Consider the following 23,717-nt stretch of genomic DNA (forward strand, 5'->3'; position numbering starts at 1 on the left):
TGTCACAAGCAGCGGCTTAACCTGCACGACAGCGCCAGCTCCCTGGAGAAGACGGAATAGCACCCGTCTTCTGCACCGGGTTCCAGCCGCCCTGGGGGCCTGGCACAATGTCTTTCCTGCTCCCGCGCGCGAGGTACTGAGCGGAAAACAGGTGTGATCTGGTGCCCCGGGGCCCCGTCCCCCTCTGCTCTCTCCACCCGCCTTTCTGATGCCAGGAGAACTCCTGTGATGCTAGAGCCTTGGCAGCCGTGTTGGGCCACGAGCAGCTGCTCATGCGTTGCACGGTGCACATCAAAGGACATGGCGAAGCCCTGACCCGGCACCTCAGAATGTGGCTGTTTGCAAACGGGACGGTGACAGATGGCACGAGTTAAGGTGAGGCCACCGGCAGTGGGGTGGGGCCAGAAATCCGGGACGGATGAGTGGAATCCTTTCCAAGGCTGGCGCCCCGCTGACCTGCTGCCGCACGCCCGACAACCCTGAGCACCCAGGCGCCCTCCAAGGGAGCGAGCCCCACCCACCGGCACCCTGGCCCTCACGCAGCCTCCAGAGCTGCGAGCAGCGACTCTGTTGCTTGTGGCCAGCCGGAGGCCGGGGGCCCCCTTGGCCGACTCGCCTGGCCACCTGCAGGCCTGGTGTCCACTGCAGCCCTCGTCCAGGGGGCCAGGCCGGTGAGTCGCGGGGGAGCTGGTGCTGCCCGTGGTGCTGGCCAGAGTGGGGCTGGGCTCCAAAGCAGAGTTTCTTTATTGAGGCTGGGGCTGGGGCACAGCGGGGGGGGGGGGGGGGGCGCTTGCAGGCCAGGGACTTTTCAGCCGCCCGGGGCTCAAAGTTGCCAGGGTGCCAGAGACCAAACCGGCACAAGGCAGTAAGGCAGGGCTGGGGCCAGAGACCGGGCGGGGGGGCAGGGCATGGACACAGCGCAGGGCCGCGGCCTGAGACCGGGCAGGGGGCAGGGCCAGGGACTGGAGACGGGGCAGGGACACAGGGCTAGGCCGCGCCGGAGACCGGGCAGGGGGCAGGGCCAGGGACGAGACGGGGCAGGGACACAGGGCCGGGCCGCGCCGGAGACCGGGCGGGGGTCTCAGAGGGTTATGTGGTCCTCGTACAGCGAGAGCAGCAGCAGGACGGTCCAGCCGCCCAGCAGGCCCACGTTGTGCAGCAGGAAGAGGAGCCAGGGCCTCTTGTCCCTGACGTTCAGCATGGCCGGGAGCTGAGGAGGAGCGGGCGCGGGCTCAGCAGCCAGCCCTTCAGCCGCCCGGTGCCCAGGGCGGCCCCTTCCCGGCCACCTCCCTGACCATGTCACAGAGCGCCACGTAGAGGAAGAGGCCGGTGGCCACCGCCAGGATCCAGGCCTCGCTCTCCTCGCCGACTCCCACCGCGAGCGCCACGTAGAGTCCCACGAAGGCCGTGACGGCCGAGGCCAGGTTCAGCAGCAGCGCGCGGCGCACGGACAGCCCGGAGTGCAGCAAGGCCGCGAAGTCCCCTGAGGGGGCGGGGTCGTGAGAGAGCCCCGCCCGCCGCCGGCCCCGCCCCGCCCGCCGCCCCGCCCCGCCCCGCCGCTCACCCAGCTCGTGGGGCAGCTCGTGGCAGAACACGGCCAGCGAGGTGGCCAGCCCCGTCTTCCAGGAGGATGCGAAGGCGGCGCCCACGGCCAGCCCGTCGGCAAAGTTGTGCACTGCGTCGCCCAGCGTGATCAGATAGGGCAGCAGCCTGAGCCCTGCGGGGCGGCGGACACGGTCGTGCGGGCCTGGCCCCAGCCCCAGCCCTGCGTCCTGGGCCTGCCCCGCCCCCCTCAGGCCTCACCTGGATTCGGCCTCCGTGGCTCCGTGTTCAGCAGTTCCGGGCTGTCCTCCACTACCTGGGAGAAGGATTGAGGGGGCAGGGGAGGGAAGGGGAGCTGCTGAGGGCCTTGGGCAGGGGTCTGGTCCCCGCAAGCAGGGTGGGGGGCCGCAGGGGTCCCACTCACCAGGTCGGCGCGGGAACCCTCATGGGGCTGCTTGGGCTGCCGGAGCTGGTTGGGGGCCAGCTGCAGGGACACGCCGTGGCTGTGGCCGCCGTGGCCATGGCTGCAGGGTGCATCCTTTTCCGGGTCCTGTGGGGGACGGCGGCTCAGGTCCTGTGGAGCCCCTCCCCCCAACCTGTGAGGTCCAGTGCCTGCCAGGGCCTGACCTCGGGGTCCCTGGGCAGCAAGAGGTTGAAGAGATTCTCGAACAGGAAGAAGGCGTAGAGGCCGCCGAGCACAGCCAGGAGGCGCCAGGTGGGCTCCGAGCCGACACCATCCCCGCTGTCCGTGTGGCCGTGAGCGTGGTCCCCCTCGCCGTGCGTGTGCAGGCCCAGCACCTGGGGAGCAGGGGGCGCTGGGCTGGGAGAGAGGCTGGGGCGGCGTCCCGGGGTGGGGGCGCGGGGGTGGGGGCGGGCAGACCTTGGGCGTCAGGTGCAGGAGGGCGTCGCCGGTGAGCGCGCCCACGGCCAAGCTCAGGAAGGTCTGCAGCACGTAGTGGGTGGCCACGCTGCAGTGGGTGCAGCTCAGCAGCAGGAGGCCGAAGACCGCACACAGGCAGATGATCAGGGTGGCCAGGGAGCCGTACAGGTACTCTGGGGAGCAGGGCCGCGTGAGGGGGCGCGCATGGCTGGCCCCTCACCCCTGCCCCTCCTCTGGGACAACCGGCACCCTGGGGCACCCTGGGGCACGGCGGCGGCCGGGCGGGCACTCACGCTCGCTCTGGCTGAGCTGGTCCTTGGTGGAGGTGGTGGTCTGGGGGCTGCAGGCCCCGCTCAGCTGCTGCTGGAGCAGGGCAGGGCTCAGCTGGGCCCAGCCCTCCGGGCTCACCCCTTCCTGCTCCGACAGCCCGTACACGGCCATCACGTCCCTGGCACTCAGGCACGCCTGCGGGGTGGGGGGAGACAGCGATCAGGGCCTTAGCATCCCCGTGGGTGCCCATCTGCCCCCCGGGGCCCCAGGCCACTCACCACGTCCCACTCGTGGGAGCTGCTGTTGAGGGCACCAGGCTCCTGGGGGCCGGCCGCCCTGCCCAGACTCCTGTGGTCACTGTGGGCCTCAGCACCCAGCCCCAGCGTGTGCATCAGCGTCTCCAGCTCTGGCAGGGAGGCCAGAGTCAGCGCCGGCCGCCGGCTCCGGCCCCGCCTCGCCCTCCCGAGGGACCCGGGTCTCACCGGCCAGGGTGAGGTTGGGCGCCTCGCCACTGTGGTGCTGGAACACAAACTCCACGAAGTACTGGGGGTCCGGCATGGCGCGGAAGCAGGACCCGCTCCTGGCGTGGTCCAGCAGGGCGGCCAGGGCCGCGCCAGGGCTGCCGGGGGCCCCTGCCCCCACCGCCTCCTCCAGCAGCTGAGGGACACCCGTGCAGGCCTGGGGGAGGAGATGGCCTCAGCCTCCCCCGGCGCCTGGGCTGGCCGCCTGCCCTGGCACCCCGGGTCTCCCCCACCAGCCCCTCCCTTGGCGTCCGCTCCTGTGAGCCCTCTCCTCCCAGGAGCTGCCAGTGAACACCACCTTGGACCCCAGCCCCCCGCCACCTCCCCGGCGTGCCCCAGGTGCCCTGTGTGGCCACAGCCAGGACCCCCAGGCGGCCCCTCCACTGGCCGTCGGCCCTTCTCATCCATTCTGTACCAGGCCTGCCCATGCCCTGACCTCCTCCCCAGTGGCCTGGCGGTCAATGGGGTCCTCGATCCTCCGCAGCAGCCGGCTCAGGCCCGCGGTCAGGGCCCCGGGGCCCTCGAGCTGGGCCAGGAGTCCATCGGCGCGGGCGGCCCAGCGGCCAGCCCGGATGTCGGCACAGGTGCCCTCCGGGTTGCTCAGGAAGAGGGCGGCTGCTGCGCTGAGGCGGGCGATGTGCCGGGACTCCAGGGCCCGCCCCGGTGCCTCGGGCTCGCCCAGGGCCAGGGCATCCTCCACAGACGGGCACTGTGGGCAGAGGGTGGGCAGGGGCCAGGCCGGGCTGTGGGTCTGTGTGCAAGGAGCTGCAGCACCCCCTCAGGGCACACAGTGGTCCCCACCCCGGGAGTCCACACCGCATGGCCGTCTTAGGCCGGCGGATTGTTGTGTGCACACAGGGCGTCCCTGGCTGGGCTCCCCGTCTCCAGCTTTCCCCAGGAGCCACCACCAGTTTGATGGCCCCTGGATTCCTGGGCGCCCGAGGCCCGCCTCCTGGAGTTTGCCCGGGCCCTCTGCTGCGGCACACAGGGTGGAGCAGGCGGGAAGGGGCTGGGGCCGGGGGCCGTCGGGTGGGGCAGTTACCTTTCCACACGGCCCGCCGCAGTGCACACGGGCCGCTAGCGTATTTAACAAGCCGCCCAGCGCCTCCCGGTCCAGAGCGCCCTGGCTGGAGGTGAGTAGGTTCAGCAGACGGGGGTGCTGGGCCGCCGAGGCCACCGCCACCAGCAGGGCCAGGAGCAGCCCCGGCCGGAGGCAGGCCGGGGACGCCGGGACCGCCATCGTCGGCCTGCTGCTCAGCGCCTTCTGGAGGCTGTGGGTGTCTGGGTCACTGGGGCTGCCTGGGGCCAGGCTGGGGCTGGGCCTTGGGAGACCTCTCCCAGGTATTGGCTGCAGGGCTCTGTGATTGGCTGCTGGAGGCGCCGGATTAGCCATTCCAGTAGCAGGTCCTCCCTGGGGCTGCCGTGGAGCCTCAGATGTGTCTGGTGAGACCGGGTCTCTTCCCTGCAGGTGGGTGGCCTTGGCACCTGCTCCCCCACCTGCCACCCCCAGAGGCAGCTGGTGGGGCCACCCCTCTGCTCCCCAAGGGAGTTGCCTTGGGACCCCGGCGGCTGGCCCCAAGCTGGGGTCCTGGGACGGAGGTGGTAGATGCCACGCGATCACACGCGGCCCCAGGCCCCTTGCTTCACCCCCTTCCTACTGCCCCCAGCGCTGGTGGCCTAGGAAGCCCCTGTGCCCTCAGGAGCCCCCGTTAGGATGGGCGTGGGGAAGCCTCTCCCTAGGTGCTGGGCTGGGGTCTCCCGGGCAAATGCTGCCTGCTGAGTCATGCTCCCCCGCCCAAGTCTCCAGGAACCAGCCAGAGACCCAGCACAAACAGGAAGGGGAGCCGGGGACCTTGGCCTGGCCGCTCTCTGGTTGGGAGCACCTGGGTCAGGAGGTCAGGGCCGGTCCTGAGCTCCAGGCCCAGGGAGGGTTCCCAGCCCTGCCCCTCCGGGCCAGCTTCCTGGCCTTTGAACCCCTCAGCCTTATCTCTGCCTGCTGGGCTCAAAGCACTGCTGGGCCCTCCCTCTGGTGTCCCACCAAGCTCTGACCCTGAGCCCTGCCTTTGGCGTGTGGCTGGGTGGGGAGCTGTAGCCTGAGGCTGGAGGACTCTGCCCCTGCTCTCCACCCAGGTCAGGTGCTTCTCCCCTCTGCCCCATCCACACATGCTGAAGCCTGATGCCCTCAGGCCAAGGACACCTCTGTGACCTCTGAGCCCCAAGGATCTGGGAGGCAACTAGTGACTTGGAGGCACTGGGACTGTAGAATCAGAATCAAAATGGAGTGAGCGTGGCTAAAAGCTAACTGTAGATCTCTTGCTTCTGTACATATTAGCTTTGCTTGCTAACGACTAAGGGTGTCTCTTGTGAAGCCGGTGGGGGCCGGTGCCGTGGCGCAATAGGTTAATCCTCCGCCTGCGGCGCCGGCATCCCGTGTGGGTGTCGGCTTTCGTCCCGGTTGCTCCTCTTCCAGGCCAGCTCTCTGCTGTGACCCGGGAGTGCAGTGGAGGATGGCCCAAGTGCTTGGGCCCTGCACCCACATGGGAGACCAGGAGAAGCACCTGGCTCCTGGCTTCGGATAGGCGCAGTTCCAGCCGTTGCGGCCATTTGGGGAGTGAACCAATGGATGGAAGACCTTTATCTCTGTCTCTCTCACTGTCAAGTAAATAAATAAAATCCTTTAAGCCGGCGCCGCGGCTCACTAGGCTAATCCTCCGCCTAGCGGCGCCGGCACACCGGGTTCTAGTCCCGGTCGGGGCGCCGGATTCTGTCCCGGTTGCCCCTCTTCCAGGCCAGCCCTCTGCTGTGGCCAGGGAGTGCAGTGGAGGATGGCCCAAGTGCTTGGGCCCTGCACCCCATGGGAGACCAGGAGAAGCACCTGGCTCCTGGCTCCTGCCATCGGATCAGCGCGGTGCGCTGGCCGCAGTGCGCCGGCCGCAGTGCGCCAGCCGCGGCGGCCATTGGAGGGTGAACCAACGGCAAAGGAAGACCTTTCTCTCTGTCTCTCTCTCTCACTGTCCACTCTGCCTGTCAAAAAAAAAAAAATCCTTTAAAAGAAAGAGACTATGTGGGCCCAAATTTCCAGGAACTAGGTTGAAATGTGCCCTCACTGTTACCTTACAACCGTATCTTGGATCTGTTATTGGGTTTGTCATTGTTAGCTGTTATCTTACAGCCATATTCTGGCTTTCCTTTTTATTGTTCACTGCATACCAGGGGCCCAGTTCGAAATTGTGAGCCCAGTGGACAGAATACTATACAGAGCTGTGTAACCTGCTGTTAAGGGGTAAGGAGTGCCGGTCCCGATCGGTTACCCTGCCTCTCATTTGCTTCTCATTTTCAATAAAATTCGTGTGTGACTGTCACTGGTTTTTGTAGTTCTCTATTTTAGCTGACCAGTGGATGCAACAGGACGAGGGCAGCCCGCAGGGAGCTGTGGCGGCTCTGTGCTCCACCACAGTGGACAGAGGCTGGGCCACACTGCTTGGGAGCTATCAGCTTCTGGTCAAAGGTCTCGGCCATCCCAGTCTCTGGGCCAAGGGGCAGAGCTGCCTGAGCTGAGCCACTGGAGGTCTCCCCACAGGGGGCTCAGAGCAGCCTGGGGGCTTCCTTGTTCCTGACTCAGGAGCGCACACACGCGCACACACACACACACACACACCCCGCTTCTTGCAGCCTTGCCCTGTTGCCCCAAGAGCAGCGGCAGCTCGGTGTCTGGTGTCTGTCTGCTCCCGTCTGAGACCAAACACCCAGCTCCAGGCAGCACCCCTGGGGGTGGGCGTCACCAGCCTTAAAGAGGAAGGGGATTCTGACCCCTGCTACCTGGTGGGGAGCCTGGAGGATGCCGGTTCTGTGATGGGTTGGTCCTGGTGGGGTGGAAGAGAAGGGGGGGCTCTCCCTAAGAGGGTGCAAGCTGCTGCCCCAGTTTATCCCTAGCAAGGTCCAAGTGCTGGAGCCCACTGCACGCTTTTCCCCAAAAGCTGCCTTTAGGGAGCTTCCAGTTTTCTCCTGAGAATAGCCAGGGCGTGACATTCCACCCTCTGAGCTCCCAGGCTACTGTGAAAACAAGCCACCTCCCTCGGCCGGGCAGGGCCAGTAAGATTCCAAGTCAGGGCCTCAGAATTGCACTTAAACCCCACTACCACCAGCCCGTCTAGGAGCCCCTCCCAGCGGCTTGGGCAGGAAGTCTCTGACTTAAATAAATGTTGCTTTTCTCTCTGCCCTGTCCTCGTGGAAGTTCTTCCATGACACAGAGACCCGAGTGGCCTGTGTTAGGAAGAGTTACGATTGGTGCCTCCTCCCATGGGACTCCATAAATGCTAGGAGGAGGTGCAGAATAGGACTCTACAGCCAGGCCGCATTTATTCAGAGAAAACAAACTTGTAGCGGTGGGTGACCAGCTGCTGGCCGACCCCCAGGGGCTGCGGTGGGGGTGGGGCAGGGTCTGAAGGCAGTAGTGTGTGAGATCCAAGGGCCGGGAATACATCCCAATGTTCATGGGTAATGAGTGGGACCGGCTGAGGCTCCTGTCTCTTTCATCCACCTTTCTCCGAGACAGCCACACGGACAGGACACGGAAGGGCCAGTGCCCGAGACAGAGGTGGCAGCGGGGCAGCCTGCCTCGGCTTGTGCTTAATGCCACTGAGCTGTTCACATGCTCTATCACAAGCAGACATTCAACAGGGATCCAGACCGCCTTCCCTGCCAGCTGCCCTTCCGACAGCAGGACGGGGCACCCATGTGGCCCCTCCCCCTCTGACACGGGCACCTGGGACCACACCCACGCACCTTCCTCTTCTTGCCCTGGGCTCTGTGCTGGGCCTCTACCCGTGTTCAGCTGTGTTCCCACTGCCCAGGGTGCTGTCTGTGGCCGTGGTATACTTTTGCAGGCTTCTGCCCTGGGTCCTGAGCCTGTGCCCTGTACAACTCCCTCTGAGCTCTCCTCAAATGCCCAGTCCTCCACGTCCAGTGCCCCTGGGCCCTGACAGGCGTCTTGTTGGGTCACATGCGGCAGTGTGCGCCCGTCATGGGCGGGATCTCCCCGCAGCCTGTCCTGTTCCCATCTCGCAGTGCCACTGCCTTCCCTCACTGGCCCACCCTGCTGAGGGCAACACATGGCCTCTGTGTCTGTCTCCACCTGCCCCACGGCTGTGATCTGTGTGTCTCCACCTGCCCCACGGTGTGGGCAGCCACAGGTAGTCACTCCCTTTGTTTACACTTAAACATGTGAATGGAGACTTCCCGGCACAGACAACTGGGCTAGGGAGATTCCGGGAAGAGGCAGGAAGAACCTAAACCTTTCACAAGAGATGATACAGATAATCAGTCACACCTGTAACCTTCATTTATCACCTAAGTGTTTTTATTGTAACCTTAAGAGCCGTTTTGATATGTAAATCTTTTGTGCTCCTTCTTGTAAACAACTGGTCATGTTTCAATACTACTGGATTTATTCAATAAACGAGCCTTGATCAGGACTTGTCTTGGCTCCATTCTTTGCGTCCTTGTCCCCGCATTCCCACTCTCTGTTTCAGGAAGACCCAGTTCATTGTGCCGCAGGCCGGCATACCACGGCTGTGATCTGTGTGTCTCCACCTGCCCCACAGCTGTGATCTGTGTGTCTGTCTCCACCTGCCCCACTGAGGCCAGGTGTGGCTCCTGCAGCGCCCCTGGGTGCGGTGCCCCCAGAACTCCACAGGCAGGTGAGACAGCCGTGGGCGCAGTGCTGTGCCCAGGGCTCTCAGGTGTGCCTCCTGCCTGAGACTCCGAGGGCACCCAACTCAGGCGGAGGCTTCTCCCCGGCCTTTGAGCTCACAGGACCCCAGCAGGCAACACACACAGCAGGCTGAGGGGTGAGCCGCCCGCAGCGGGAGGGACACAGCGTCTTTATTGTGGGGCAGGGTCTCTGGGGTCCTGGTACCACACACAGACAGGGCACGAGGCGCGGGAACCACCACGGGGACACAGGGCGGGCTCAGGCGTGCAGGAAGCGGTTGAAGGCGTTGTAGGCCGACTCCAGGTCAAAGAGCATCTGGCGCACCTGGGAGTCGTCCAGCTCGTCGGAGGCCGACATGCCGCTCAGCGTCTGCAGCCTGGGGAGGCACAGTGCCCGGCGGGGCGGGTGTCGGCGGGCTGCCGGGGCGCCGGGCAGCTGGGCCGGGCTGAGGGCACTCACCACTGGCTGACCGTCTGGCGGCCCTCGAAGTCGGCGGGCAGGTGGCTCATGCGGTGCATCGTCTCCATCAGCTCCCGCAGGTCAGGCTGAATCTGCGGTGCAGGCGTGCAGGCGGCAGCTCGGCCCTGCCCCCTCCCGGCCCCCTGCCAGGGCAGCCCCGCCCCGCACCTCATCCATGGCGCGGATCTCCAGGCGCAGCTTGTCCATGACGGTGATGAAGAGCTGCGGCGGGCGGGCGCATGAGGCTCCCAGGGCCGCCCCGGGTGGGGAGACCTCTGCAGCCCGCCCGGGGCCCTGCTGGCCTCACTGAGCCCTGCACCCTGCGCCCTGCCTGGGGCCGTGGGTGCGGCAGGTCCTGGCTGCCCAGAGAACCGGGGGACCCCACACGGGAGACTAGTGTGCGCGCCCCTCGTGGGCAGCGGGGCGCATCAGAGCCCCTGGACACGGCCCACCTCCCGGCTCTGCCACCCACCGAGACGACGTCGGCAATGCAGCGGTTCAGGTTGCCCTTATCGTCCTTGATGGTGATGGGCCTGTCCTCTCTGATCCTCTCCATGGCCAGCGGGCAGTCCAGCTGGGGGTGGGGCGGAGGTGGGTGCTGGGCCTCCTGGGGCCCCACCCCCACCCTCCCGCGTGTGGGGCCGCGCTGGCTCACTCACACGGAACTTGCGGCAGAACTCCTCGATGGAGCTGATTTCTGAGCCCTGAACCTGCCGGAAGGCGGCTTTGTACTGGACCAGGAGCCGGGAGCAGGCTGCGGTGTACCTAGGGGGAGGCCAGCCCTCGGGTCCTGGGCAGCCGGTCTGGGCGCCAGCTCACTGGACGCCGCCCCAGCTGCGACACAGACCGGCTGCCCCCAGCCTCCCAGGAGCCCACTGCCCACTCCCAGCTGGGACGGCTCCAAGGCACCAGTGTCGGGAGCACCGGGGCGGTGGTGATGCGCGCCTGCAGCCTCACTGAGCGCCCTGCTCCCGAGGCTGAGCACAGCACCACGGCACACGGGCGACAGCCGGCGGACTCACTCGTTGGGGGTGACACAATCCTTGATGTAAGCTTTCTCCAGGGCCTGCATCGTCTTCACCACCGCAAACAGCTCCGCCATGTTGTCATACCTGCGCACGACCTGCCCATCAGACCGCAGGGCGGGGTGGGGACAGAGGCCTCCAGAGCCCAGCACCCAGCCCCTGCCTGGGGGCCGCCTCCCTCACCCCATCCCTGCCCGTGTCCTCCAAGGTCCCCTGTGAGTGGACGTGGGCAGGCCAGGCAGGCATGGGGGTGCTGGGCAGCCGGGGTGGACGTGGGCAGGCATGGGGGTGCTGGGCAGCCGGGGTGGACGTGGGCAGGCCAAGCAGGCATGGGGGTGCTGGGCAGCCGAGGTGGACGTGGGCAGGCGTGGGGGTGCTGGGCAGCCGGGGTGGACGTGGGCAGGCCAAGCAGGCGTGGGGGTGCTGGGCAGCCGGGGTGGACGTGGGCAGGCGTGGGGGGTGCTGGGCAGCCGGGGTGGACGTGGGCAGGCGTGGGGGGTGCTGGGCAGCTGGGGTGGACGTGGGCAGGCCAGGCAGGCATGGGGGGTGCTGGGCAGCCAGGGTGGACGTGGGCAGGCGTGGGGGGTGCTGGGCAGCCGGGGTGGACGTGGGCAGGCATGGGGGTGCTGGGCAGCCGGGGTGGACGTGGGCAGGCCAGGCAGGCATGGGGGCGCTGGGCAGCCGGGGTGGACGTGGGCAGGCGTGGGGGGTGCTGGGCAGCCGGGGTGGACGTGGGCAGGCCAGGCAGGCATGGGGGTGCTGGGCAGCCGAGGTGGACGTGGGCAGGCATGGGGGTGCTGGGCAGCCGGGGTGGACATGGGCAGGCGTGGGGGGTGCTGGGCAGCCGGGGTGGACGTGGGCAGGCGTGGGGGTGCTGGGCAGCCGGGGTGGACGTGGGCAGGCGTGGGGGGTGCTGGGCAGCCGGGGTGGACGTGGGCAGGCGTGGGGGTGCTGGGCAGCCGGGGTGGACGTGGGCAGGCCAAGCAGGCATGGGGGTGCTGGGCAGCCGGGGTGGACGTGGGCAGGCGTGGGGGGTGCTGGGCAGCCGGGGTGGACGTGGGGAGGCCAGGCAGGCATGGGGGTGGTGTTGACTCACTTCTCCCGCTCCCGGGCATTCTTGTACAGCTTCACTTCCTGTCAGGAGAGCAGGCCGTGTGTAGCTGGCCTCGCCGCCAGGCCACACGAGCATGTGCTGCTGGCCAGCGTGGGCCAGGTGACCGTCCCCTACTCACCTCGTACAGCTCTGGCTTGTTCCCAGGGGCTGCAACAGAGCAGGAGAGAGCTGGCCACAGTGCTGACCCCACCCCTTCTTGGCACCCTCCCCAAGGCCCCCGGGGAGCTGGAGGGCCACGCCCACCCCGACATCAGTTTGAGAAGGGCACGTGCTAAACCTGGCCCACCTGTACCTTGCTCCCAGCTCCATGATGTGACGCCAGAAGCTCGTTACGCACTGTGACCTTTCCCCCAGTGTCCCCAAAACTGAGCGAGTGGCAGGGGTGCCCTACGGGTCCTCGGGACACTCACCTCCCAAGCCCGGAGTGGTGGGGACCCCGTGGAACATCCTTGCAGGCTCTGGCAGCCACAGCCCTGAGACCTGGGGAGCACAGCCTGTGACAACTCGGGAGACCCCAGGAGCCCGGCCCTGTGGCCCCGGCCCCCACGAGGAGCCCCCAGCAAGCACGCAGAGTGCTGCTGACAGGTGAGGGGGACAGGGAACCGGGGGGGGGGGGGGGGCGGTGGCAGCGAAGCAGGAACCGGGAAGGAAGGGGCCCGCCCAGTGAGGGAGGCGGAGCCGGCGGGCAGGGTCAGTCCAGACGTGGTGTGGTTGTGAAGCCCCCGGACCGGGGCAACACCACAAAGGAATCAAGAATGCCAGCCGCGTCCCCCGGCAGAGGTGAAAGGCCAGATGAGACGCGGCGCCCACACCGCGGGGGCACGGGGGTCCACATCGCCGGCCCAAGCGCGCTCGGCCAGGCCGCCTCGGGCCCTGGCCCGGTGCCGGGAGGACACGATTCCCACAGGCCTGGCGCCAGTCGGGGTCTGCCCGAGATGGGCGGCGCGCGCCCAGCAGTCAGCTCTCCCCCGGGTCGCCGGCCCCTTCCCGCCGCCCCAGTCCCGGGTACCTGGGCGGGATGCGCGAGTCGCCGAGATGGCGCCGGGCGGGGCTCTCCAATCGACTGCTCGGAACTCCCCGGCCTACGCCTGCGCGCCGACACCGACCGCCCCGAGCGGCAACTCGGCGCTCGCCATCTTGCGCCTGCGCGCTGCCCGCCCCGGCCCTCCCCCTGCCTCGGCGCGGGTCCGTGTGCGCCTGCGCGCCCGCCCCCTCCTCAGACAACCAGGCAGGCCGGCTTCAGCAGCGTTTATTGGGGGCTTGGGGGCGGGGGGTCAAAGGCGCCGGAAGAAGAGCTTGCGGCCGCGAAGCAGCGCGCCGGCGCCGGGCCGGAGCTGCAGCACGGCGTCGCGGTCCTCGGCGCGGAGCTGGCGGCTGCACAGTCGAAGCTCCCGCAGCCGCGCGCCGATGCGGTCCCAGAGGCCGGCGCCCAGGGGTCCCTGCACGGCACAGCCTAGGGGGAAGGGCGGCCTCAGTCCCGCGGGACCCCGGGAAGGGGCTCAGCCCGTCCACGTCCTCAGCCTCCCCCTGCAGGAAGCAGACACACGGGGCGCCCGCAGATGTGCGCGCGAGGGTGCAGGTGCAGCCTGCCTGGGGGGGGGGGGGGCGCTTTCCTGGAGACGCAGTCTGAACGCAGGGGCTCCCTGTGCACACCTACTTCCAGCCCTTGTCCCTGGAGGGCACCGCCTGGCCCCTGTGCAGACCCCAGCCGGCCATCCCGGGGTGCCTGCCGCTGGCCAGTTCATGCAGTGTGCCCCCAGACAGCTCCAGCGGCGGCGCACAGGCTGGGTCGGGCCACGCGGCGCAGGGAGGCCCAGAGCAGACCCCACCGGAAGTGGGAGCCTGTGCCACCCTCACCTCGGGCTCTCTCTCCTGCCCACCATGGACAGCTGAGGGCCAAGCTGGGCGGGCCGGCCAGCATCCCCTCTGCGGCACACCCCCGGCTGACCCCCACCCGGCCTCGGGGAGGGGGGATTCTGGCAGCTGGGGCGGCCGGGGCCACGCCGGGCCTCACCTGACAGTCCCAGAAAGCCGAGGCCTTGGGGCCGCTCCCGGAGGGCGTCGAGGAGCGCCTCCAGGCTGCTGCGGCTGATGGCAGGGTTGGCAGACAGGTCCAGGGAGACAAGCGAGGGGCAGACGGGGAGACAGCTGGGGAGATGGGGAAGAAGGGCAGGGTTAGCGCCCCAGCCGAGCTCGGCAGCAGGCACTCCCGGGCTGGCAGGCCCGGGCACCTCCTGGTGCTCCCAAGAGCCAGAGTGGGGGCCCTCGTGCAGGCCCTGCAGAGGGTGACAAGCTCTGGGAGCCCTGGGAGGGCGACGCCTGGGGGCGGGGCCGGCACTGCTCAGTGCCCCCCCCCCCCCAGCTCCTCGGACCTCACCTTGGGACCAGGGGCACGGGCGGGGCGGGGTGCTACCTGCTGAGGTCCCTCACAGCCTTGTCTCCCAGGTGGTTTGCAGGCAGGCTCAGGTGGGCCAGCACACAGCCCTCCTGCACACAAGCAGAGGCCGCACACCCTGAGCCAGAGGGCAGATGAAGAGCCCTCAGGAGTGTGGGGACCCAGGGCCTTGGCACCTGGGCTGTCCCGAACCCCACCCTCCCTCTACCCAGGTGAGCCCAGCTGTGGGAGCCGAGCCCAGGATGGCGGCCTGGCAGGTCCCGCCCTCCTCGTACCTGGGTCAGGTATCTGAGCACAGGCTCCATGAGGCCCAGGTCACTCTTGCTGGCTGCCACGGAGCCGAGCTCCAAGCGCAGGAGGGAGTGGGCTGGCAGGCTGTGCAGGGCCCTGGCGAGGGCGGGGGTGCCCAAGGCATTGTAGGACAGCGACAGGGTCTCCAGGCACGTGGCATCTGCACCAGGGCCAGAACCACTGTCAGGACAGCACCCGACCCCCAGAGCCCAGGGGCCAGCACTCACACACCTTCCTCTGCCTAGAGTGGCAGGCCCAGCCCTCGGGTCAGCTCACCCCGAAAGGCACTTCCCAGGGCTTCCTGGTGGCTCAGAAGGAAGCCGGGGCCGAAGCCGCAGGCCTGCAGGCGCAGGGTGCTGAGTGCGGGGCAAGCCTGCAGGAGGAGGGCCAGTGCCTGGCCACAGCCGTCCCCCAGCGGGTTCATGCTTAAGTCCAGTTCCTCCAAGTTCTGTGAAAGACAGGAGGCAGGGCCTGGGCTCCTGAAAGTCCCGTGGGCTGGGCCTCCCTCAGGGGTCCCCTTGCACGGGGCCTGCCTGACCGCGCAGCTGATGCTGGCCACCACCTTTACCTGCAGCACAGCCTGGCCTGGGAGGCCTGTGGCGAGATGGCGCAGGCCTTCAGGGCCCAGGTGGTTGGAGGACAGGTCGAGGAGGACCAGGCCGGGCATGGTGCCCAGTGCAGCCAGCAGCTCGGCGGCACACCCGTCCCCCAGCCGGTTCCCTGCCAGCCGCAGCTCCCGGAGTGCTGTGTGGAGCTTGAGGGCCCGCAGGAGGGGCGTGAGCTGGGCCGGGCGCAGGGCCAGGGAGCAGGCACTGAACGAGGGGCCTGAGTCCTGGCGCTCCACAGCCTGCAGCACCTGCGGGTGCTCCTCTGGGGGGAGGTATGGGCTCAGCGGGGCCAGAGCCCGGGAGGCCACTCCCACAGCGGGGTGTCAGCCCCCCGACAAGCTTCCTGGCCAGCCCATGGCTCAACGTATCCCACTCTTCCCACCAACAGCTGACAGCTCGTGGCTGTCTTCCTGGCTCACCTCCCCCACCCCCGACACAGAACCCATCAGACTCTAGGCCAGGGAGGGGTACCCATACCCCGGACCGCAGACCTCGGGCTGGCCCCCTCGGCCCACCCTTCACCTGCAAATCTGGGTTCCTGGGCCCTCACCTTGCCCCAGGCTCTGGCAGGCCCGACGGTAGCGGTCGGCCAGCGGGGGGAGGTCCCATGAGCTGACTTCAGCCAGCACCTGGAAGTCACCGTGAGTGAGCGAGCGAGCGGCCTGCGGGGCCTCACGTGGGGACCCTGGGCCGGGACCCCGCTCACGTGGGGACCCTGGGCCGGGACCCCGCTCACGTGGGGCCCTGGGGCCGGGACCCCGCTCACGTGGGGCCCTGGGGCCGGGACCCCGCTCACGGGGGTACCCTGGGCCGGGACCCCGCTCACGTGGGGACCCTGGGGCGGGACCCCGCTCACGTGGGGACCCTGGGCCGGGATGGGGACCCTGGGCCGGGATGGGGACCCTGGGCTGGGACCCCGCTCACGGGGGGACCCTGGGCCGGGACCCCGCTCACGTGGGGCCCTGGGGCCGGGACCCCGCTCACGTGGGGACCCTGGCCGGGACCCCCGCTCCCGTGGGGACCCTGGGCTGGGACCCCGCTCCCGTGGGGACCCTGGGCTGGGACCCCGCTCACGGGGGGACCCTGGCCGGGACCCCCTCACCTCATCGTTGCTCTGCAGCACATCAGGGATGGGGTCTTGCGGGGCCAGCAGGGCCCCCTCCTTTTGAAGGGTGAGCCTGGGCAGCAGGCCGCAGGTCTGGTAGTAGCGCTGGGCGGCCTGCTCGGCCAGCCAGGCCACCGGAGGGGCCTCACTGCTGCAGGACGGGGGCACACTGAGCCCAGGGTCCTGCACCCCTGCCCAGGGCCCACGGCTCCCATAGCTCCCCCCCCACCGGCCATCTCCCTGACAGCCGCCCCCCCGCCCCCCCGCAGCACAGCACACGGCCAGCTCCTCTGGTCACTCCTGGGCCACAGGGCCGGCCCTCACCACTCCTGGGACCCAGGCTGGGTTTGCACCAGGCTCCGGCCCCCAGGCCAGGCTGCTTGAGCTCAGAGCCCATGTCACATGTCCTACTCCCCCTGCTGCTGGCTGCCCAGGCATGGTGCTGCACAGGTTGGCAGAGGCGGCCAAGCACGGGGCAGAGCAAGTGAGGCCTTACCTGTGTGGGACAGGGATGAGGAAGAGATTATCCTGAACTCGAACCCGGACCCTGAGGGGAAGGGGCGGTACTGGACCCTAGGCAGGTGTGGGAGGGGGAGTCAGGAAAGGTGGAGGCCTCAGCCCCACCTGCCCCAAGCTGGGAGCTGGCTGCGCTCCACACCATGTGCTCACCGAGGGTGGGCCCGAGGCCCTGGGGGTGCTGGGGCTCCTTGGAGGCTCTGCAGCCAGGCCGCTGTCCCCTGCGCTCCTGGGGGCACCCCAGCCCTCAGGACAGGCTGGGCGGGTCTGCTGGGCCTGGGGCCTGGTAGGGCACTCCTCACTGTCCTGGCCCGCGGCACTGGGCCTTCTGCTGTCCCCATTGCCCTGGGGGCGGGCTGGGCGGCCGCTCTGCCGGCTGGGGGCTTGGGGTATGTCCTGCTCCAGCCAGTCCCCGGCCAGGTACTCCTCCTCAGGGATGAGTGCGGCCCGGGAGGTGGGAGCTCTGCCCAGGCCCCGAGAGCCAGACCCCAGGCGGTGGCTCTGGGCGCTGCCCACGCCGCGGATGGCCGCCTGGTAGGCTGCCCTGCCAGCACTCGCGGCAGCCGCCTCCGAGGGAGAGTGCCGGGGCCTCTTGTGAGACGGCCAGGGGTGACCAGAGCCGTCCTCGTCCTCCGAGCTGCTGCTGCTGGCCACCCAGTGCCTGCTCCTCCGAGGCCTGGCTGCCGCTGGAGAGACCCTGACGTGGGCCTGGGAGGCCTCTGCAGGTCCAGGGGTTCGAGAGGGTGGCTCCGGGCAGGGGCTTGAGGGAGGAGACGTCTCAGGGTCAAACAAACGGTTGCTGGGCACCGTCCGGGAGGCCTGGGCGCTGTGGGCAGCTGGGGAGAGAGCAGTCGTGAGGGGCAGCCCCACCCCACCCCGTCCCGCCGCCTCTGCGGCCCTAGGTGTGCTCCCGGGGCCTGGGGGAGGGGCCCGCCTGCCTCGGGCCGCGGTCGCCTGCAGCAGCCGCTCCATGGCCCCCGCCTTCTGCCGCGTCTCCAGGTCGAGCTCTTTGCAGTACAGCTTCACCCACTCCTGCAGCGTCTCCAGTGGACTGTGGCCCTGCACGGCACCTGGTGAGCAGGAGCACAGCGCCCCAGCCCCTGCTCCGCCCCCGCCCGGCCCCTGCTCCGCCCCCGCCCGGCCCCTGCTCCGCCCCCGCCCGGCCCCTGCTCACCTTCTTGGTCCGGAGGGTAACGGACGCGCCCCGCTCGATGAGCAGCTCGGCCACCTCGAAGTGGCCGCAGTTGAGGGCATCATGCAGGGGCGTGATGCCCTCGCAGCCCTGGCCGCCTGGGTCATCCACTGCGGCCCCGTGCTCCAGCAGGAAGCGGACGATGTCTGTGGACAGGCGGGATGCAAGTCCGTGCCCAGGGCCCTCCTCAGACCCCGCCCCGCCCCGCCAGCCCCCACCTGCCGCTCACTCACCCAGGTGCCCATGGTTGCAGGCCTCGTGCAGAGGTGTCCAGCCACAGTAGTCCCGAGGGTTCACAGGGTGGCCCTGTGTCAGGGACAGCAAGGAGCCTGCCCGGCACATCCCACAGCCTGGCCCTGGCCCGTCTTGCAGCCCCCATGGGCCCTCTGTGGCCCTGCCCTGCACTCTCCTGCCACAGCCCAGGTCTCGCCCGCGAGGAAGGCATGCCTGCCCCCCGAAGCCGGCCTCCCACCCCTTGTGGAAAGACACGCCCGGTCGGGGGCAGGCAGGGCCGGTCCTCACCCTGGCCTGGTCAGTGCTGGCTGCCTTAGACTGTTCCAACACCAGGGAGACCCTGCCCAAACCCACAGCTGCCTCGCAGTGGCTCGGGCCCAGTAGCCTGCCCCAGGGGGCCGGCCCACCTGCCTCACGAGGTCCTGGACACGGCGCAGCTGGCCTTCGATGCAGGCCCGATGCAGCAGGGTCTCCCCCATGTCGTTGCGCCGGTTCCACTGTGGGTACAGGCAGAGGCGTGAGGGGCAGGGCTGCTGAGCTGAGGGGCGGGGTGGGACGGGGGAGCACACCCTCACCTTGTCCACCTTCCGCCGGCCCAGGCAGCCCTGCAGCTCCTCGTCCTCTAGCTGCTGGGACAGGCCGTCAGCATCATCCTCTGGAACAGAGCCCAGCCCACAGCCCCACGTCAGCCTGCACGGGGTGAGAGGCCCCCCCTTCACCTCGGCTCCCCAGCCTTGTGAGCCGGGGCGGCAGCCAGAGAGGGTGGACTTGGGCAGGTAGTCCCGGGGCTCCTCAGCCCAGCCCACGTCTCAGCACACCCCTGGCCCTGCTGGCAGGCCCTCTCCCAGAGAACTGTACCCTGACCCCATCCACTAGTGTGCTGGTCTCTTGCCCCGGCCCTGTAGGTCAGTTTCCTCCAGCCCAAACTGTCCCCTGTCCCTCACCTGGGAGGACCCAGGTCACTCCCTTCAGCCTGGCACACCCTCGGCTCCCAGCCACCCAAGCTCCGCCTTCTCCCTGCCCATCCTGGCTGGTCCAGCCCTCTCCACACCGTCCTCGCTCATGGCTCCTTGCTGGTCCCAGGCCCTGCCCCCCTCCCCACCCTCCCCTGGCGACCCCTGCTCACACCCACCCGCTTCCTCCTCCAAGGCACAGTTGCCTGGGGCCTGCTCCAGGTTCTGGAGGCCGCCCCAGGTATGCCATGGCCTTCCCTGACTCCACACCCCAAGCCACTCTCAGGTCCAGCAGGGCCCCACATCCACCTGTGTGGCTGACCGTACCAGCCTGGGGAGGACTCAGGGATGTGCTGGGCTGCTGTGTGATACACCCTGCCTGGCCTCGCCTGGACGGCACATAGCCCTCAAACACACCACTGGCCCCCGGTTGATGTGCAAGAAGCCCCCAATGCCAGCCCCTCCAGGAAGGGCCGGCCTGCTCCCCTGCCCACTTCCAGGGAAGCAAGGGGCACAGCCCAGAGCAGGCTCCCTGGGGGCACAGCACCAGCTCTCAGCAGGGCCAGGGAGAACATGCCAGGCGCAGCTGCACGGCGGCCCTCACCGCTCTCCGAGAGCTCCGGCTCGCTGGCCTCCAAGGCCTCGCTGGCTTCCTCCTCCTCCTCCTCCTCCTCCTCCTCCTCCTCCTCTTCAGGCACACAGAGCTCCTGCAGTCGGATTTCAGTGCCGTGGGCCTCCTGCGGCTGCAGCCTCAGCTGCACAGCGTGGAGGTGCCGCAGAACCTGCCTCTGGGGAGCAGCGGGGAGTCCGGTTTCAGAGGCCCCTCTCAGGGCTGGGCCAGAGGGTGCAGAGCAGAGGCTGGGTTTGCTGGGGGCCTGGGGAGGGCGGGCACGGTGTGGGCTCCTGCACCTGCAGCTGGCACTGCTGGGCCTGCTGGGCACAGCTGAGGGCCTTCTCGAAGCAGGGGGCCAGCAGCTCGTACGCGGCGCCGGCCTCCTCACGGGACAGCGCAATGTTGAACCAGGTCTGGGCCTCCTGGGCAGGAGGAAGGAGGGAGTCAGAGGCTTTGGCCGCCACGGCCAGCGGGCCGCCGCCACGGGCCGCTTCCCCACATGCCCCAGTTGTGCCCAACTAACTGCTCGAGGCCAGCAGTCCAGGCGGGCACTGGCCGTCCACGCACACCCCTCGAGGCGGCTGTGGACGACCTGCACCCTGGGCGGCGGGCAGGGGCGTCACCTCCAGGGCGTTGCCATGGCGCAGCCTCAGCTCCTCTCGGTAGTGGTGCTCGGCCTGGCGGTGCTGCTTCATGTCTCCCAGGGTGGTGGCCAGCGACACGTGGATGACGGCCAGCTCGGGCCCCGGCCTCTGCAGCAGCTCAGCGAGATGCAGCTAGGGGGCCCGAGCAGTGAGGCGGGGGCCGCCTCCCTGGCCGGGCCCCTCTGTACCTGCCCTCAAGCCAGGGGCCACGTACCTGCTTCTGGTATGCCTCAGCCGCCCTGGGGAAGTCGCCTGCCTTGGAGAACAGGTCCCCCAGCTGCTCACAGACGGCCATGGCGCCTTGAGGGTCACTGCCCTCGGCTTCCTCCAGCTGCTGCTGCAGCCGGACCACCGCTAACACTGCCAGAAAGGGTCTCGTGAGGGGGGCATGCCACGCCTCCACCTGCCTGCCGACAAGGGGGTGGTAGGAACCCGAACCCGTCTCAAGGGGTCGTCTTAGGGTTAGAGGTAACACACGGAGCAGTCCGAGACGGCGCCTGAGCGCTGAGACCCACGCTGCGCCGCCACCTGTTCTGACCCACAGTCCTCAGTGAAGGCGAGGCCAGGTTCCCGCCACCCTCCAGGGCGACACAGACTCGAGAAAGAAGGGGTCTCCTCCCAACGAGGACCCGTCCCTTGGGTTGGAAGAGACCCCACACGGAAGCTGCCACTTCCCCACGGACACGCGCACCCCCCCCCCCCGCCTCACCATACTTGAGGCTCTGGCAGACGGCCGTCCTCTGCAGAGGCTTCTGGGAGCCCAGCCTGTAGGCCTTCTTCAGGGCTCGTTTGGCAGCCAAAAAATCCCCCAGGTCTTGGAGGATCTGAGGAGCAGCAGGAGAGGCTGAGAGGCTGGCAGACGCCCGGGGCCCAGCCCGCCCAGGCCGAGCCCAGGGCCGGGGGCAGCGGGTACCTGTGAGACCACCACGCAGCACTCGCTCTCCATGAACCGCTTCTTCATGACGCGCGCACACTCCCGGGCCCCCTCCAGGCAGCGCATGGCCTGGGAGTGCTGCCCTCCACGCCAGTGGATGGTTCCCAGGTTGTAGCGGGCACGGAACAGATCCTCATACAAGTGGTTCTGCCTGTGGGCACAGGCGTGACGGGCGCTCAGGGTGGGCACACCCAGCCAGTCCCAGCCCTGCCCTCCCCGCAGGGCGCGTGTGCGGGTCTCACTCAGCAAGGAAGATGCTCTTCTTGAAGTAGTCGTTGCACAGGGCCGTCTGCTGCAGGCTCTCAAAGGTGAGGCCCAGGTTGAGGTAGAGCCTGGTCCTCATCTCGCTCAGCTCCCGCTGAGTCAGCACCCCTGGAAGACGCCCGCCCCGTGCTCACTGCCTCCCCTCCCCCCAGCTGCTCCCCCCACTCCTCCAAGGCCGCCCCACCGTGGGAGGCAGCACGGCCGCAGCCGAGGTGGACCCACCTTCCAGCTTCTCGTCCACGATAGCCAAGCTCTTCTCAAAGGCCGCCTGCGCCTGCAGCAAGGCCTCCCTCGACTGGGAGTGGTCGTGGACGTCCAGGTGCGTGCGGCCTATGGTGGCCCAGGCCCGCTGCAGCTCGGTGTGGTTGGACAGGGAACCAGCCAGCTCCAGGTAGCGGTGCTGGTGCTGGCGTGGACAGAAACCGTTGCTGGGCGCTCACCCCACCCAGCGCAGAGCGGGCCAGGCCGGGCCGGCTCCTTCTGTCCCGCAGCATCAGGGCAGAGGGGCGCCAGGGACCCCGCCGCGGGCGCGACCCCCGGGAACCACACTTCCGCCCACGGCTTCTGCTCCCAGGAACCGCGCGGGCCCTCGGCTCCCTAGGCGGAGGCGCCGCGCACCTGCAGGGCAGCCGCGAAGTCCTCCAGCTCCGCCAGGCGCTCCCCGATCTTGCGGTGCGCCACCGCGCAGCCCAGGCTGTCGCCCGCGCCCTCCAGGAGCTGCAGCTCTCGCCGGTGCTGCTCCAGCGCCTCTGCGTAGCGGCCTGCGGGGAGGACACCGCACGATCGTCGTCAGGGCCGCCCGGCCGCCCCGCAGACCCGCCGCCCGCCCGCGCTCACCATGGCCGGCCAGCAGCTCCCCCAGCTGGTGGCAGCAGGCGGCCTCCTCACGCAGCTGCCCGCTCCTCTGGGCCTTGGCCTGGGCCTTGCTCAGCTCTGCGGGGAACAGGGAGGCGGGGAGCTGAGCCTCCGCCCGGGGCCCCGTCCCTCCTCCACGCCCCGGGCACTCGGGCCCCGCGGGACTCACGACGAAGCTCGCGCTCCAGGCTCATACTCCGCTCGCCGCCGCCGCCGCCGCCGCCGGCTCGGACTTCCCGCGCGGCGCCCACGGCCCCGCCCCCTCGCCGTCGCGCTTGCTCGGCCCCGCCCCCTCACCGTCGCGCTTGCTCGGCCCCGCCCCTGAATGTGCGCGTGCGCGGGCTGGCGGCGCAGAGCGTTCTGGGAAGCGTAGTCCGCCCGCCTGAGGCATTCTGGGAGTGGCCGTCTGCCTGGCTGGGGCGGCTCGGGAGGGTGGACGCCTTCCCCTCGCGGCCGCCGGGTGCTGGACAGTCCACCTCACGACCCGCTGCGGACGCCGTACTTCCTGTTGAAATGGGGGCGCGCACAGAAGGCCTGCTTTCACAAGCAGCTATGTAGCTGAAAGGCAGAGACGAACCCCTTCTGCTGGCTCGCTCCGCCGGTGCCGGCACAGGCCGGGGGCCGGAGCTCGTCCGGGTGTCCCGCGCCTGGCCGGACCCGCCGCCTCCCAGGGTGCGCATCAGCAGGGAGCGGAACTGGAACCCGCGCGCCCCCGTGCGGGGCGCAGGCGGCTCTCCGGGGCCAGCGCCCGCCCGGCTCGCACCCCCGCCCCTGGGCACTGTTGTGGGAAGGGGCGAGTGTGTTTTGCAATACTGCTTGCCCGAGCGATTCCAAGGCGGTGTTTTGTGTTGAGAAGCAAGCCGGCCATGGAGGCCCCAGCCCCTCCGCGCAATCAGACCTGCCTGCTTGAATGCCTGGCTCCTGCCCACGCGGGCGGTGACCTCCAGCCCGCGACAAGGTCACGGCCATAAAACTGTCACTGCTCGGTCTCACCCGCACCTGTCACCGTGACACTTCCAGCTTCCAGAAGAGGGTGGGGGGGTACTCGAGCTCCACCCCTCCTGGCACTGGGGCATCTGAGACTTGTTGGAAGGAGTTGACAGAGAGAGGGACATCTCCCTCTCCGGTTCACTCCCCAGAGGGCTGTGACGGCCAGGGCCGGGCCAGGCGGAAGGCAGGGGCTTCCTCCAGGATTTCCACCTGGGTGCGGGGGCCTTGGGCCAGCCTCCACTTAGGCCAGGCTTCCTCAGGCCGTGAGCAGGGAGCTGCATCAGAAGGGGAGCAGCTGGGACCCTGACGGGCAGCGGCTTCTCCGGCCCCCGCGCTCTCCCTGAGCGTGCTGGTGTGTCTGGCCCCCGTGGCTCTCCCCGAGCGTGCCGGTGTGTCCACGCTGTGTGTAAATCTGGTCCCTTGGCTAGCTTCTGCCTGCGTCTCATCCTCTAGTTCTTGGTGTCTGAGATAACATGGACACCGCCATCCATGACACTGTGGCCCTGGCATCTCACCTGCACCTGTCTGGAATCCCGTGACTGGGGTTGCTCGGGGCCTCAGCCCCTGTGCTGCACCATGTGGGTGCTCACGGCCACCTC

General features: G+C 68.8%; 3 protein-coding genes across 8 annotated transcripts; all 3 read right to left on the reverse strand.

Annotated features, from left to right (window-relative positions):
* Positions 1-722: 722 nt before the first annotated feature.
* SLC39A4 (solute carrier family 39 member 4) lies at positions 723-5,126 on the reverse strand. The gene is made up of 12 exons (XM_051828702.2): positions 4,256-5,126; positions 3,650-3,922; positions 3,175-3,370; positions 2,971-3,098; positions 2,716-2,887; positions 2,423-2,595; positions 2,170-2,340; positions 1,967-2,092; positions 1,804-1,858; positions 1,565-1,717; positions 1,296-1,483; positions 723-1,210 (listed from the first exon to the last, which is right to left on the reverse strand). The coding sequence occupies exons 1-12, from the start codon at positions 4,604-4,606 to the stop codon at positions 1,082-1,084; spliced, it is 2,115 nt and encodes a 704-aa protein (XP_051684662.2). The 5' UTR covers positions 4,607-5,126; the 3' UTR covers positions 723-1,081.
* Positions 5,127-9,056: 3,930 nt separating this feature from the next.
* VPS28 (VPS28 subunit of ESCRT-I) lies at positions 9,057-12,680 on the reverse strand. 5 transcript variants are annotated; one of them, XM_051828721.2, is made up of 10 exons: positions 12,534-12,680; positions 11,935-12,004; positions 11,643-11,671; positions 11,507-11,544; positions 10,408-10,497; positions 10,045-10,150; positions 9,858-9,959; positions 9,554-9,607; positions 9,386-9,477; positions 9,057-9,302 (listed from the first exon to the last, which is right to left on the reverse strand). In XM_051828721.2, the coding sequence occupies exons 2-10, from the start codon at positions 11,969-11,971 to the stop codon at positions 9,185-9,187; spliced, it is 666 nt and encodes a 221-aa protein (XP_051684681.1). In that variant the 5' UTR covers positions 11,972-12,004; positions 12,534-12,680; the 3' UTR covers positions 9,057-9,184. The 5 variants fall into 5 exon arrangements, with proteins under 5 accessions (XP_051684681.1, XP_069931787.1, XP_051684683.1 ...); XM_070075686.1 differs by having other exon boundaries at positions 10,408-10,508; positions 12,534-12,664; XM_051828723.2 differs by lacking the exon at positions 9,858-9,959 and having other exon boundaries at positions 12,534-12,668.
* Positions 12,681-12,757: 77 nt separating this feature from the next.
* On the reverse strand, positions 12,758-22,809 carry TONSL (tonsoku like, DNA repair protein). Of its 2 annotated transcripts, none has more exons than XM_051828693.2 (26): positions 22,298-22,809; positions 22,111-22,206; positions 21,892-22,034; positions 21,496-21,679; positions 21,252-21,381; positions 20,989-21,160; positions 20,785-20,899; positions 20,290-20,435; positions 20,055-20,207; positions 19,728-19,853; positions 19,423-19,606; positions 18,441-18,520; positions 18,273-18,362; positions 17,865-17,937; positions 17,614-17,777; positions 17,378-17,498; positions 16,593-17,275; positions 16,420-16,496; positions 15,921-16,071; positions 15,369-15,447; positions 14,779-15,080; positions 14,487-14,658; positions 14,195-14,370; positions 13,938-14,011; positions 13,539-13,672; positions 12,758-12,977 (listed from the first exon to the last, which is right to left on the reverse strand). In XM_051828693.2, the coding sequence occupies exons 1-26, from the start codon at positions 22,320-22,322 to the stop codon at positions 12,799-12,801; spliced, it is 4,029 nt and encodes a 1,342-aa protein (XP_051684653.2). In that variant the 5' UTR covers positions 22,323-22,809; the 3' UTR covers positions 12,758-12,798. The 2 variants fall into 2 exon arrangements, with proteins under 2 accessions (XP_051684653.2, XP_051684651.2); XM_051828691.2 differs by having other exon boundaries at positions 15,921-16,074.
* Between the last annotated feature and the right edge of the window lie 908 nt (positions 22,810-23,717).

Source organism: Oryctolagus cuniculus, chromosome 6 (genome assembly GCF_964237555.1).
Source record: "Oryctolagus cuniculus chromosome 6, mOryCun1.1, whole genome shotgun sequence".
Taxonomy (NCBI): Eukaryota; Metazoa; Chordata; class Mammalia; order Lagomorpha; family Leporidae; genus Oryctolagus; species Oryctolagus cuniculus.

Coding starts and splice junctions, on each gene's coding strand:
- TONSL (XM_051828691.2), bottom strand. CDS start 22,322: ATGAGCCTGGAGCGCGAGCTTCGTC. Junction 21,680..21,891: donor ACTTCGCGGCTGCCCTGCAG/GTGCGCGGCGCC, acceptor TGTCCACGCCAG/CACCAGCACCGCTACCTGGA. Junction 20,436..20,784: donor CTGCCAGAGCCTCAAGTATG/GTGAGGCGGGGG, acceptor CCTTTCTGGCAG/TGTTAGCGGTGGTCCGGCTG.
- SLC39A4 (XM_051828702.2), bottom strand. CDS start 4,606: ATGGCTAATCCGGCGCCTCCAGCAGCCAATCACAGAGCCCTGCAGCCA. Junction 1,718..1,803: donor GCCACGGAGGCCGAATCCAG/GTGAGGCCTGAG, acceptor GCCGCCCCGCAG/GGCTCAGGCTGCTGCCCTAT. Junction 1,211..1,295: donor ACGTGGCGCTCTGTGACATG/GTCAGGGAGGTG, acceptor GCTCCTCCTCAG/CTCCCGGCCATGCTGAACGT.
- VPS28 (XM_051828721.2), bottom strand. CDS start 11,971: ATGTTCCACGGGGTCCCCACCACTCCGGGCTTGGGAG. Junction 11,672..11,934: donor CACCACTCCGGGCTTGGGAG/GTGAGTGTCCCG, acceptor GCTCTGTTGCAG/CCCCTGGGAACAAGCCAGAG. Junction 9,960..10,044: donor AGTTCTGCCGCAAGTTCCGT/GTGAGTGAGCCA, acceptor CCCCACCCCCAG/CTGGACTGCCCGCTGGCCAT.